Here is a 13,893-nt window from a genome sequence, read left to right as displayed (position 1 = left end):
GTCCTTGACGAAATTATACAATTTAATAAGAAAGTCGTGAAATTCCATGTCAGGCATGAGTGCCTTAAAAGTAATTTATCAACAAGTCTAATAGTATACCTTCCAAAAGCACGATCATGTCATAGCTACCAGGTACAAAACAACACAAACAACACAAACACCAAGTTACCTTATGCCTTCTTTCGTTTGGCAACTGGAAGTATATGTTGGTACAAATTGCCACTCACTATGAACGGCCCACCCTGCCCGCTTCAAACGGTGTTGAGAGTCGTTTCACTAGATATTCGCGAATGGATATTGATCTACTGGGTGAAGGAAGTTCAAATTGGCTCTAATTACGGATCTATCCCGGCTGAATAAGTTAAATAGCCGTAGACGAACCTGCCAAAACCCCTTGAGTTGATGTTGCTCTCATGCCGTTATCAACACTCCCATAACTCATAGCAATCTTCCGGGTATTCAATGCAGGCAACCGACGTGGGAGATCTATTTCTGCATCGTCATGTTCCATCAGGTTTTTACTTGCCGGGTCTATGTTAGATGCTTCTCGAACGCGTTCATCTGTTCAGCCCGTGACTTCTTGTACTAAAAATGCTGTTGGACATTTCGTAACTTCCTATAGTATTTCCATGCATCGAAAGCTGGTCTGAGTCTTCTTGACCGGAATACCCCTCTGAGATAAGTAGCTGAACTTGATTGGGCGCGCTACCTTCGCTAACAATATAGTTCACGTGGTTTATGTGTCATACGATGACGGCTATGTGCAACATTTAGCACTATTGCCTCCTAATCATTCACCGTATAGGCAATTAGTCCAGGTCATCTAATCCATAATTGCTTTTAGAAACCCACTGATAGGCTGTGAAATTTGCCTACCACATTTTCCTGCCGTATTTGAAATTAAAATATGGTTTGCCGAGATTCATGACTCTCGCTGTGTACATGCCTCGTAGCTTTTACCTATGTTAACATTATTCGAGCATGAAAAATTCGAAGCGAAACACCCCAAGAGATTGCTGTTCAGATCGTTCGAGTTGCTATTTTTATTCAACGAGCTTCTGTGTGCGGCCGTCTCAACCACGAGTTCGCGCGCGCATCATCCGCTACTTCCAGCACCAAAGCAAGATCAAGCGGAAACAATCGACCACAAAGAATCAAGACTGCCACCAATCCTTCCAAAAGTATTTGCGATGCTGTAGGTCCATATCAGTCCATTCACTTCCAGATAGCAGTAACGCCGCCGCCCATTATCAATACTTCTGAAACCAATCCCTCGATGGCCTCATGTACTGCAACCAAGGATCGGAAGAAATGGGGGCCTTCTAAGACTCCTTCTTAGACTCCTTCTTGGTAGGCTGGATCGGAGCCTGCTGAGGCACATAGTCAAAAGTACCACCCAGGCCCAATAGCCAGACCTTTCCGTGATGCTCAGGCGTCTTCTCTCCCCAGAGGAAGTTGCCAGGGAAGCCAAGATCGAACTTCTCAGCGGCCTCAATCTCTTGGATATCCTTTTCATCAAGTTCGAGTGTGAGGGCCTCAATGTTACCCTTAAGGTGGTCCACAGTACGGCCGCCAATAATGGGAAAGACATAAGGCGCCTTGTGCGTCACGTACGCCTGCGCGACTGAGGTAATGATAGTGCCCTTTCGCTTAGCAACGGCCTCGAGCGCCTTGCTGATCTTGATGTCGGCCTCAGAGGCCTGGACTTGGCGACCAAGGTTGTTCCTGCGCTGTTCCTCCGTCTTGAATTTGCCACTACCGAGAGCGCCCCAAGGAGCGAGACCCATGCCTTCGTCGCGGACCATGGGAATGATCTCACGCTCGAAATCGCGGTCGGCGGCGGACCAGCGGCCTTGGTAGACAGAGAACTGCCGGAAGCCATGGTCTCGCGCATACTGGTTGGCTTTGGAGACAACCCAGGCAGGAGTGTCTGAGATTCCAAGGTAAAGGACTTTGCCTGAGACGACCAGAGCGTTGAGTGCCTGCATCAGCTCGGGAATCGAGGTGCTAAAGTCCCACCAATGTACGTAGAGCTAAGTGATTCATTAGAGCTCGTGGTCCGCGAAATGAGTGTCCTCGAAGCTTAACCTACAAGATCAATATAATCGGTCTGTAGCTTACGCAGACTAGCATTGACTGATGTGTGTAAGCTCTTGGTGCCATTTCCAGTGAAATTGGCTTTGATCTCATCATCATGTCCCGCACGGAAGCACGTAGTGTACTTGGTAGCCACGACTACAATTCGTGTTAATGACAATCGTCACTTTCTTCCCGCTGGCTGGACGTGGTGTACTTACCCATCTGATCACGATTGCCGCGCTTCTTCATCCACTCGCCAATCCACAGCTCGGATTCCTCGGCCTGGTAGTTGTTGGACGTGTCTATGAAGTTACCACCCTGGTCGTAAAAGAAGTCTAGAATCTTCTCAGTTTGCGGCTGGTCACACTGCAGCATTCGGGGGTCAGTAATTGTTACTTCGAGATAGTTTTGAGGTCCTCATGGGTATTGTGAAGCAGTCACGAAGAGCCTAATGTCAAGAAGTAACATGCGCTCTAGAGACCTGCTGAAGCAGAAAATAATTTCGAGAACCACTTACGGCTCCCATATAATCTTTCCAGGCATTACCAAAGTTCATCGCTCCCAGGCAGAGCGGAGAGACACGAACAGAAGCTGTGGGAGACAGCAGCCGGTAGCGGCCTAAGGGGCTCTTGGGAGCAGGAGCCATTGGTAGAGGAGACATATTGACAAATGTTTGTTATGAGTGTTTGTGACAGAAGGAGGTCGTGTAGAAGTAAGGTTATGACTGTCAGTTATGGATGGTGTAGAATTGACAGTAATACGTCGTCACGAATGAGTTATGTTAAAGAAACTACAACCGAGGCACTTGCTTAAGAGGAGGGATAGGACGTCTGAACTTATACCTGTGGAAAGCTGTGTCTTGAATACCTCGTTGACCGGCACACCCTCAATCAGGACTCGGATGAACTCTAATGATAATTTCTGTTTTTGTCAGCATATCTTAGGCTGTTCTCACCTCTCGAAGGCAGCCAGTCAGTCCTTCCATATGATCTCATGAGCCGGAGCATTTCTCCAACGGCAGGTCTTCACGCCGCATAAGGTTTGGGGCCAAGTACTGATCATGCAACCAACTGCAGTAGCTAACGAATAAATTTTGGGTCGATTTTAACTCCGAAGTCTCAGGGTAGTTTGTCATACAATATTCATGTATTAATGCACACAGATGGGCCGCGGACTTGACCACTGCTATGTCCGTCTCTAGCTCCGGGAAGTGTGCATTGTGGTGACGATGTGGAGCCACTAACAGGGGAAGAAGTCCACTTCTTCGGACAGTTTCTGGGTGTGCGATGTTCAGTTCACCCGAATCAGTAATACTATTCATTATTTTTGACGAGCGACAAGGTGCTCGACCAACTCCCGAGCATACTTGATTCATACAGATGTAAGTCCTTGTGATGGATTCGCGAATAGCCATATGCTTGGAAGGTGTGACGCCATAGCAATTTGAGGGGGGCCGAGAATGGGAAACCATGTCCCTTCATGCTTGTGGACTATTGTTCAGGCAAGTACTGAATTATATATTCTTCAACAATCGAGCCCATTAGATTATCACACCTTGTAGAATTGCTTTCTGGTTGACAAGGATAAGGACAAGGGCTTGAAGTGCTGATTGTTTGCTTGAGCACTTTTGGTTGCACAGCATATCGATCTGTACTGTTGTGCATGCCATAGTCGAATATGGACTAGAGCGCATGCATAAAGCTTGTCAGCAGTTCCTCGACCAAGGGTACAAAGCGACATGGTGGACATGATACAGTTCCAGAAAAGGTCCCATCTTGCTAGCATGGAACATCGAACTACGCACAGCTGAGTAAAATGTTCTGCTTCGTTTGCCGTGGCATTGTGGATACAATGCTTTTACAGTATTATACAAAGTCGATTTAGCACGTCCATACACCAACGATGCCATCCTGGCGGCCTTCGACCATATAACCGTCCTTGATACGCACGTGCTCGACAATCGCTGGAGTTTTGTTTTCCTCTGCCTGCGTAATGCCAGCGCCGCACTCCCACTGTCGCGACTCAAGTTTATCATACACCTTTACTACATCTTCTTGTGCTGCGCTAACGATACGTCTGCTGTCAAACATCATGCTTGTGATGGGGTTGTCGTAGGCGTAAGCATCGAATATAGATCCTGTTCGTAGATCCCATATCTATAACTTGTCAATAGGTTGTACTTTGTAGTTCGGAAATGGTTGCATATTGCTCACCCGTATGCTTCTGTCCAAACTGCCAGTCACCAAGTGAACGTCATCAAACTGTAAGCAAGTGACTGGTCCGGTATGACCAACCAGGCTTCGATGGACTTGGCCACTGCGCAAATCCCAGAGCCGCACCATACCATCTGCTGTGCCACATGCCAATGCAGAGTCAAAGACTTGAAGGGCACCAACAAAGTCAGCATCGCGGCTGACTCCGGCTGCTGAGCGGCCAGTCTGCCTCCAAGCGCCCTCTGCCGAGCCCATGGACGCGGACGCCTGCGCTGCTGCCCACATCACATCAAGTGTTTGTACGCAACGGCCCTTTTCCAGATCCCAGTGCCTGAGGGTTTTATCTGCTGATCCTGACACAAGAACATCTCCGCGGAAATGCAAAGCCGTTATCTCATCCACATGTGCTTCCAACGTGAAGAGCGCACAGTCGCGCATGCTCCCTGCAGGGGGGTCCACAGGCTGATCATCCGGGTTCTCAAAAGCGATTCCGTCGTCCTCCTCATTGCCAATATTGCCTTGAGGATCGTAATGCGCCTTGCTCAAGTCCCACAAACGAATTGTTGCGTCGGCTCCACCGGTTGCAAGGACATTGTCTTCAAGTTGCAGTGCCCGTACAGAGGCCATATGGCCCTCGAGAAGGCCAATGCAGCGACCGGCGTTCAGATCCCATACCTTTATTGTGTCGTCCATGCCGGCGGAAACCATGGTACCGAAAGGTACATCGAAGTCGAGGGCAGTGATGTTGTCTCCGTGGGCCTTGATCTCGCGAATGGCCGTTCCGGGTTCGAAATGCTCGTGAAGGACGGGCATAGATTTCCGCTTGATCACCTTGGCGCGCTTTGGTTTCGTAGGTGTGCTGGAAGCAGAAGGCAGCTTCTCGTAAATAGATTGAGACATAAAGTCGTCGGCTGCCTTGTCCGTTACTAGGTCGTCATCGTCATCATCATCCTTGGTGGGAGTGGCTGCAGCTACCGACTCGGCCTCTTCCACAAGTAACTGTGCGTCGTCTATGCGGGCTTCCATGTCGACAACTGCCCCGAGTTAGCTTGGGGCCTTTGGTACTAGAAATGGCATCAAAGTTCCTCTTACTATCGTGTTCCAACAGTGCCTCCTCTTGTTCCAGACCAGCCAGCCTCTCCAGTATAATCCGCCGCATGCCGTGAAGATTGGCGATCTTGTTGTCAACCTCTCGTATTTCAGCACTAGCCATGTTCTTTCGTATTCCTAGCATGTCAAGTTCGTGCATCAACGAAGACCGCTCCTTCTTGAGTTTGTGCAGGCCGGCGGGGGTGTCTGGAGTACTCGGTACGTCCTCGATCATTTTTCGCCCCCTGGACACCCTCCGCCTATGCTTCCTGCCGTCATTGCTCAGCTCTGGGAACGAGGCTTGGAAGCCCTGAAACAACGAGTATGAGTTTTCGTTGTCGGGGATGTTCTGCAGCATGTCATCAGAAAGATACGACAGGGCGCGGGTCTGGATCTCCGACGTCGAGAAGTTGGAGCGCACGAGGTCGGTCGGAGTTGTCTTGGCCATGGAGAACATGCGTTTTTGAATAGCCGGGCGCTTCATGTGCCTGTGTACCTCGGCCATGGCGCCTTGATACTGAGTCGAAGATGGGTCGGCCAGAGGGCCAACTAGATGGCTCGCTGTCGCGGTGACCTTGCGAGTGAAGGTCTCGATGCCACGGGGCTGGGTAGTCATTAGCGTTGTATCACAGCATCAGGCTGTCGACTTGTGCGGTACCAAAAAGGTCGAGTCATCGGCCATGGGGGCTTCATCGTGGAAAGCAGTGTTTAGGTCTGTATCATCCATATACGACAGCTTCTTTAGTGGGTCGCGTGTGGATTCCGCGTCAAAGCCTGTGCGATAATGCGCAGACGACAGCAGGCTCCGTGTTTCGGAATCAGAGCTGCTCTAGGATTTCGAGGGGGCAGTCGAGGATGGGATGCGGCGTTGGAAACACATAAACGATGGGCGAAGACAGCTCGTCACACAGATTCGAAGCCTCTCGAGTACGGGAACATCAACAGCGTTGATCAATTGGCTGGAAACACAAGGCACAAGGCACGAGCCACGCGCCCAGCACCGCACCCGTTTGCAAGGCTGGAGGCTGGCGTCTAGAGTCTGGAGTGCCCCAAAGCTCGCTCACCAGCCAGCTCGTACTGCATGTACCAGCGCGCGGCAGGTACTGTGCTGTAGGTACTGTAGGTACTGTAGGTACGCCAAGTACGTCAAGTACGTAGCTTTAGCTTGACTTAGCCCCCTGAGGTTAATGATAACTGCACGATTGCGACATTCTGACAGGGGGAGGTCTGCCGTGCATATACATATGCTCAATGCTACAAATCTCCGACATCCATCCCACTGTGTTCCGTCTAGTATCGCCTGAAATCTTCGTAAAGAACAATTCGGTCTAGTCGCTTCTGTGAATAAAATCTATGCAGGCACAGAGCAAACTCACGAGCTGCTGCATCGACACGCCTGCAGCGGATGACCAGATATCCACGGCGTAAGGTACAGTTTAAGTAGATTCACTTTAAGTACCTGCCTACTGTGAGGAATACATTAAGTAAATAGTAAGCAAGTAGCTGGAACAGTTCCGCCAGGTAGCGGGCCGCCGCTTCTACGCCACCGCAACGATACCCGACAAAGTACTACGAAGGTCGGCGCAGTGTCCGAAATATTGTAGAAGAGATGCCAGCCATTTAAAGAGGCCGGTATAGGCATTGTCGGACCATGTTCAGCTGGTTTCATCGCCATAAATAATGTCGTGTCGTCACACGTATCGCGCTAGTATTTTTCTGTGTTGTTTTGGTGGCCATATCTGTGCATGAGGAATCTCGGGTTTGTTCATAAAATGATTGGCCGGGTTTGGTAATTTTTTTTATTTTTTGGACACTCCGAAGCAAACAAACATGACCAACTTTTGCTCTGATATTTTGCCCCGACTATCGGCATAAACTTTGTCAAGGCAGAGCAAAGCAAAGCACAGTTGCAACTAGAACTACGTACGATACCCACCGCTGTCAACCATTGCGCACAATAAATAGAAATTCTCCAGATCGACCTTATTTGCACTAAAAAATCATACATCATGGATACCGTCATTGACCTATCAGATATGTCGAAAGCGCTCGATCTAGCCAATATCAGGGATACTCTCATGTTAGTAGTGTCCACCCATCTCTGCTTTGTATAAGAATACCGTTGTGACTAAATCGAGCCACAGCCGACTGGAAGACACCATCATCTTTCACTTGATTGAGCGAGTGCACTTTCCCTACAACAAGACCATCTACACCCCAGGCGCTATCGAAGGCATCGATGCAAAACTCAGCTTCATGGAATGGTACCTGCGGGAGCAGGAGAGGGTGCAAGCGCTGATCCGGCGCTTCAAGAGCCCGGATGAGTACCCGTTCTTTCCCGAATCCAGAAATATCAAGCCCGTGCTACGAGACGTCGAGTATCCGCCAGTCTTGCACAAAAATGATGTCAATGTCAACGACAAGATCAAGAGCTACTACGTCGAGAAGTTCCTACCCGAGGTCTGCCGTGATTTCGGTAGGGAAGACCGAGGCGAGAGCAAGGAGAACTATGGCTCGTCGGCTACCTGTGACATCGCATGTTTACAGGCAATCTCACGACGGATTCATTTCGGCAAGTTTGTAGCCGAGTCCAAGTTTCAGTCAGAGACAGAGCGCTTCACCAAGCTCATCCAAGCCAAGGACGGCCAGGGTATCGGTGATGCTATCACGAAGCCGGAGGTAGAGAAACAAGTTTTGAAGAGATTGGCTTTAAAAGCCCAGACCTACGGCCAGGACCCTTCCTCAGGTGACAAGGCACCGCGGATCAACGTCGACAAGGTTGTCGAGATGTACGAGCAGTTCGTCATCCCACTGACTAAGGAGGTGGAGGTTGATTATCTGTTGACACGGTTGGAAAACTAGAGTAAAGCAGAAATCATTGTGGTAGAAAAGCTATGGTGCCTGCATGAGGAAGGACGACTAGGCCTTGCAACGTAACTAACATCCAAGAAAACACTATTCATAGCGTGTTGAATGATGATATCAACACACTGGCCATGACCTGTTGTTTGCTGATGTATGCAGCTTTAGCTTCAGAACATCGATGGGTAGTGAGGCTGATGCTACCATTAACTAGGGACACTTCAGCAATGAGATGACTGGTTGCCTTGTTCCTCCTTGCAATCAACACCCGTATAATACGCTTCAAAAATGATTGTTTCCAACCAGTCCCCGGCGTGGGAACATTGAAAGCCATGGGGCCTCGGCCCCATTCATCGTGGCTCAGTGGTGGTTCGGGGTGCTTTCACACCCATGGGCGACTCCTGGTCGGGTTCAAATTCCCAAAGGTGCCTGGTCTGACTAGGGACACCACCGTTTTGATTCTTTTAAAAAATTAAAAATTAATTTAAATGTCCAAACTTTTACTGTTTATTCTTCTTACTTCCAGTAGTATCCAAGAAGCACGGCACTAAAATAATGCAAAGTAGATGTTGATATTTGACCGGATTGATGGTTTCTATGGGCTCTTATGACGAAGGACTCAGATACTCGTTGATAGCCTTCACCGCACCTGCGAACTTGTCTGCCTCTATCAACATCAAACAGCCCTTCGGTTGAATACCCATCTCCTGGAACGCGCGCTTGCTGTCTGCCACAGCCTCACTATGCTTCGTGAACTCATAGGTGCCAGACGCCACTGCATGCCTTGCTAAGACCTCGTCCTCCGGGTGGAAGTAGAACACGGCAGGCTCCGCGACCTTGCCCTTCTTCTTCTTGCGCTCGTCCAACACGTCCAACGTCGACTCTACTTCGTGGTACACCTTGGACAGGATTAAGTAGTGTGAAAACTCGTAGGGCTCCTTATCCTCAACCGCCGCCTCAATCTCGTCGATTAGTAGATTGTACATCGGCGGTGAGATCTCTGATGGCATGTTGATTAGACGCTCTGAAAGAACCAGGCCGACGTGCTTTCCGGAAGCCAAGAGCTCTGGTAACGGCGAGAGCGCCTCAATAGACTTGGCCTTCTCGCTAATGTACTGCGTCAAGTCTGCGAACGGCTTCTTCTCCCGGTGCTCCTGCAAATTGAGCGCAGTGAGCATGGCATATGGGTCCGCCTTCTCGCCGTCGACTTTCACAGTTGATCCAATGGTAGGCTGTGACAATATCAGGTCGGCAAGGCCCGAAATGTCAAATAGCTGCGAGTCAACATCCAAAAGTTGTCGAAGGAGAGACTTTGTGCCGTGAAAGTCAACTTCTGAAAAGTTGAACCATTCAAAGTCAACATTCACAATGTCGAAGTCCTGGTATAACTGGGTTAGAACGCCGCTTTTATGCTTGTTGAGCGTACATGCCACTTACGTCGTCATCTGAGCTTTCATCTTCCTGCATCCTGTTCGGATCAGGAGCAGCTCCGTCGGCTTCTCTCGCTCTCTTCTTGGCCATTTTGACTAACACGTTCGTTGCAGTTGAGTTTTTCTGCGACAAATGATTCTAAGTGCAGCGATGCCCTCTGAGTGAATTGCTCCTGGGCGCCAGTGACATTGCAACCCAAAATTTCTAGCATAACCCCTCACTAGACCCAACTAGGCTTATCTCGATAAGGCACTGAGAACTCTAGATGTTTTCTGTGCCCCCTTATAAAGGCTGGAAACTTACTTGGTAGCAACGACGGTACTCTGAATGCTTATGGCAAATGAAATATTTTCGCTCTTCAAGAAATGGACACGGCTTGTACAAATTAATTGTTAATATGAACAAAGATACTAAATCTTGCCAGTGTTCTTGATAATTCGGCCCTCCGCCATGAGCCTTGCAACGTACCTACCGCTCAGTTTAGTATAAAACCCAGCGACAAACAGCCCTGGCTCCGGCCAACGCAAGTCTTCGTTGCTTTGCTGCGACTTGACGTGAATCAGAAAAGGCAAAAACACGCCAAGTACCGTTCGCGCCCTTGGTCTAGTATGCCCGGAAGAAAATGCAACCGTGACAAGATACCGTACCCATCCGCGTTGCTTATAGCCCGGTTTGGCATATGGAATGAGCGGGGGTGACCAGATAAATATGCTCCCAGTTTGCCATCTTGTCTTGGCCACAGTTCTACAGTCACCTTTGCAAAATTTGGAGGGAACCAATACTTGCACTCAAGTGCGACAAAATCGAGAAACGTGGAGAGCCTAGGTTTGGACGTTGCTGGTTTACTGAAGAATACGAGCGATAATTTACAGCCATATCTTCAGCATATTGCGACTCAGAGCGTGAGGATCGGCCTAGCAAGAACATTGATCTTGCATAGGATTTCACATTATGGTGAACTCCTTTTCATGCTCTGGGAGCTTGATCCTACCATAGTCAATGGCTCTTTCATACCAGCAGCATACTTGCGATTCGTCCCGGTCCTGACACTACTACTATCTCGTTTGTGAAAGCAATGGACTGTAGGTATAATGAAAAACATGGCGGGGGTCTGATTAAAGCTATGCCGTTTTCCAAGAATTAACTTATGAGCAGGTACCCTTTTTGAAGCTCCAGAAGACCAGCTCCAGACGGCTTATTCGCAGTAGGCCATGTCAACACGACCGGCCCAGAAACGCCGATGCATTCTTGTAATCGTATATTGTTCATGCCCATGTTATCGGACCTGACGACCATGATGGTCTACACATATGGTGCATGCCGTACGAACGGACAAGGGGTTTCCAAGGCTGAGTACGCCCAGGGGGACGCTGCTGAAAAGGCAGTATGCGAATTCGAGAGTTCAGGAAGATATACGGCCAAAAATAGTATTATGGGTTAAATGATTAATCGCCAACCACGAGTTAGAATGGGTTCACATTATGCTTGCGTAAGTCAGTCTTAAGCACTTCAAACAAATTGATATTCACTGCAGCCATGTTATTTTAAGATATGCGGACTTCAGTTCGTACATTGTTTCAATGTAGACGTCGAACATGCACGTCGCCTCAGACCGTACCCAAGTATATCAATTCAATTGTGAGAATCAAGCCTCAATCATAAAGCCGAAGACAATCAGTCATAATGAAGTATCAAAATCTCCCTTTACCACAGTTCGCCTTGAAAGTTTTTTCTTCCTCTTTTTGCTTAAGCGCCTACAATTAGGTGCAGTTATATGTATACATGCTACGATTCAAGTATGACCGGTCCATCATCTATTATTTTAAGGGAGTGGGAGCATCTACCCAATTACATAATTATAGTCGACTTTTATTTAACACTTCGAAGAATAAGTACCACGAAGCTTGAAACAAGTAGCCGACGGAATTTAGAAGCAGTCAATTTTCCAGGCGTCGAGTTGGTGATTTTGGGTACCTCTAAACTCGTACAACAGTCTCGCGAGTAATTGTACTTCTCATGAGCTACAACACCAAATTAGCTTGATCAAAAATCATAAAAACCACAGTGGTAAGGGTTTTTGAAACTCTGGACTTCTCTATATACTACCATTTAGACCTTTGAAACATCACGCCCGAATGTGTCGAGGCCTGCTTGCGCAACACATGACCCTCACTTCCGACAGCCATATCATCTCAGAGGTTGGCCTCTCATATCATAGATTCTTCCTGCATCTTGACTTACAGCTCGTTGCGATGGTGGCGCTCAACGTATCTCCAAATATTACCATTTACCTAAGATACCGAACACTGCTCTTGTTCAACAACATCACAATTACACACACGGTATTGTGACATGGTAAATTGCAAGAGATAGAAATTTTACCGCAGGCATTTGCCATTTTATACCGTCGATATGGCTTTTCAATATGTATTACGAATGGGTAAACTGTCCTTGCTACCGGAACCACACCATTGCTTCGGAATTAACTCAGCAAACCAATACCAAGGCACAGGTAGAGACGCCTATACCGTTAGACACATATGACAAGATGGAACACTTCAATGTATAGCTAGAAGCGAAGAAGTCAAACGGTGAGCCATCCTGGACCATGCACATATCGAACTCTTCGTCGAAAGCAAGGTTTGCTGGGAGGCAACCTATTAATCTCTTAGAATCACCCGTTCCCGATTGCTCGTTGTTAAGATCTGGGCAGCCTCAGCTGAGAGGCGGAGCCCTCTTGATTTTAGGCTCATAAATGGTCTTCGTTGCTCTTGGTGGCAGGCTCCCCGATAAAATTATATCGTGGTTTTTCTTCTCGTTTTCTTCTGAGAATTCTCTACGGATGTTCCACAATGAGGGTACCGTGATATTCTGCAGTTGCCACTACTATCAATGTATATAAAATAAACCAAACCTGAGTGTAGACTACCGATGTATCTCTATACATATGCAAGCATTATAGTGTTGAATCCTTACAATGCCTGGAAGCCTCTCTAGCCCTTCGATCATATTCGCATACTTTACGACTTCATTCCGAAGTTGACCAAAAGCTGTGAATAATCGCGTATGGCACGGTGGGGAATCTCAGCCTGTTGTGAGCGAATTGAAGATTAAAATCCGTAATCTGATATCCGTAATCTTACGCAGTTTCTAAACGCGTGAAGCCTGAGGGCCAGTGATGCAACCGCCGGCTACTCTGCCTCCGATATCAAAGTTTCGAGATAAGACAATAAGCCCAAGGACTAATAGATTATGAACGCCGACAGGCTCGAAAAACTTCTGTGGCACAAGAAAACGACAAGACTTTCAGCGATGTCTTCGACCGCCGCAGCAACTCATAGTAGCCATAGACGACAACGAACGACAACTAGCTGTGAGAAGCTAGTATCAGATCACCTGGTATACTATGCAACTACCGTAGTCTTCAGTTACCCGTCCTTACTATGACATACACTCAGAGGCTATGGATGTTTCTACCCGCGAAAACGCCCGAGGATATCGTTAGCTGGCTCTGCCAGTGACGTGTTCAGGTGCCTGCATGGCACTATTCTCTGACCAATACACAACGATTGGCATTATTCCTGAAATATCCTGGCAATCAATTTAGCCGCCAAGGTTAGGTTATAATCAGCGAGAGCTGGTACTACGTCCATATGTCTACATCGGACTATAATCATACATGCATACCTTCGTCAGGCAAATGAATTTGGCGAGTTCTAACTGCTAGTAGGAAAGTCGTAGCATGATTGCAACAGCATCGTGAACAAATTCCGATGGTAGTAGGCGACCAGGTAGCTCTCCTTACCCAGATTTAAACCGATTACGTCCGGTCTTGATCGTCTCTGTGCATCTATCAGCCACTATTCATAGCCACAAACGTGGTTCATTTCTTCCACAACATCATGCACTATCCGTTCACCTACCAGGTGACATACAAAAGTTTCAGGCAGCTCTAACTCAAAATCCGTGGTACAAAATTGTTGCAGTGTATAAAGATGAGAAGTGGTTGACACAACTCGGAGGTTTTCAACTCGCCAAAACGCCTGATCATACCATATAGAATGAGTTGCCCATCGCTTTGCAAATTGCAAAAGAGTAGTACCCCATCATCGTGCACAAATTTTCTCCTGCGTCCGCTACTTGCCAAGTTAGTCATGTAGTTGGTATTCTGAGCTAAATTCTACGCCAGATTTTAGATCAGGGGTAGGCATCGATTAAG

At 47.9% G+C, this 13,893-nt stretch overlaps 4 protein-coding genes across 4 annotated transcripts; 1 reads left to right on the top strand and 3 right to left on the bottom strand.

Annotated features, from left to right (window-relative positions):
• Positions 1 to 1,322: 1,322 nt before the first annotated feature.
• BKA67DRAFT_653078 (norsolorinic acid reductase) lies at positions 1,323 to 2,740 on the bottom strand (the record flags this gene model as incomplete). The annotated part of the gene is made up of 4 exons (XM_046106290.1): positions 1,323 to 2,033; positions 2,093 to 2,235; positions 2,298 to 2,445; positions 2,597 to 2,740. The coding sequence occupies 4 exons, from the start codon at positions 2,738 to 2,740 to the stop codon at positions 1,323 to 1,325; spliced, it is 1,146 nt and encodes a 381-aa protein (XP_045964001.1).
• Positions 2,741 to 3,787: 1,047 nt separating this feature from the next.
• BKA67DRAFT_546064 (mitochondrial division protein) lies at positions 3,788 to 6,370 on the bottom strand. The gene is made up of 3 exons (XM_046101366.1): positions 5,385 to 6,370; positions 4,293 to 5,326; positions 3,788 to 4,235 (listed from the first exon to the last, which is right to left on the bottom strand). The coding sequence occupies exons 1-3, from the start codon at positions 5,995 to 5,997 to the stop codon at positions 3,960 to 3,962; spliced, it is 1,923 nt and encodes a 640-aa protein (XP_045964000.1). The 5' UTR covers positions 5,998 to 6,370; the 3' UTR covers positions 3,788 to 3,959.
• A 1,020-nt stretch (positions 6,371 to 7,390) lies between these two features.
• On the top strand, positions 7,391 to 8,243 carry BKA67DRAFT_529997 (chorismate mutase; the record flags this gene model as incomplete). Its single annotated transcript, XM_046099167.1, has 2 exons — positions 7,391 to 7,461; positions 7,526 to 8,243. 2 exons carry the CDS (start codon positions 7,391 to 7,393, stop codon positions 8,241 to 8,243), a joined length of 789 nt encoding a protein of 262 aa, XP_045963999.1.
• A 605-nt stretch (positions 8,244 to 8,848) lies between these two features.
• BKA67DRAFT_653075 (p21-C-terminal region-binding protein-domain-containing protein) lies at positions 8,849 to 9,764 on the bottom strand (the record flags this gene model as incomplete). Its single annotated transcript, XM_046106289.1, has 2 exons — positions 8,849 to 9,622; positions 9,681 to 9,764. 2 exons carry the CDS (start codon positions 9,762 to 9,764, stop codon positions 8,849 to 8,851), a joined length of 858 nt encoding a protein of 285 aa, XP_045963998.1.
• Positions 9,765 to 13,893: the final 4,129 nt, after the last annotated feature.

This window comes from Truncatella angustata (genome assembly GCF_020726525.1).
Source record: "Truncatella angustata strain MPI-SDFR-AT-0073 chromosome Unknown BKA67scaffold_1, whole genome shotgun sequence".
Taxonomy (NCBI): domain Eukaryota; kingdom Fungi; phylum Ascomycota; class Sordariomycetes; order Amphisphaeriales; family Sporocadaceae; genus Truncatella; species Truncatella angustata.
This window is presented reverse-complemented; position numbering and strand designations above follow the sequence as displayed.

Coding starts and splice junctions, on each gene's coding strand:
- BKA67DRAFT_546064 (XM_046101366.1), bottom strand. CDS start 5,997: ATGACTACCCAGCCCCGTGGCATCGAGACCTTCACTCGCAAGGTCACC. Junction 5,327..5,384: donor GGCACTGTTGGAACACGATA/GTAAGAGGAACT, acceptor AACTCGGGGCAG/TTGTCGACATGGAAGCCCGC. Junction 4,236..4,292: donor GTTTGGACAGAAGCATACGG/GTGAGCAATATG, acceptor GACAAGTTATAG/ATATGGGATCTACGAACAGG.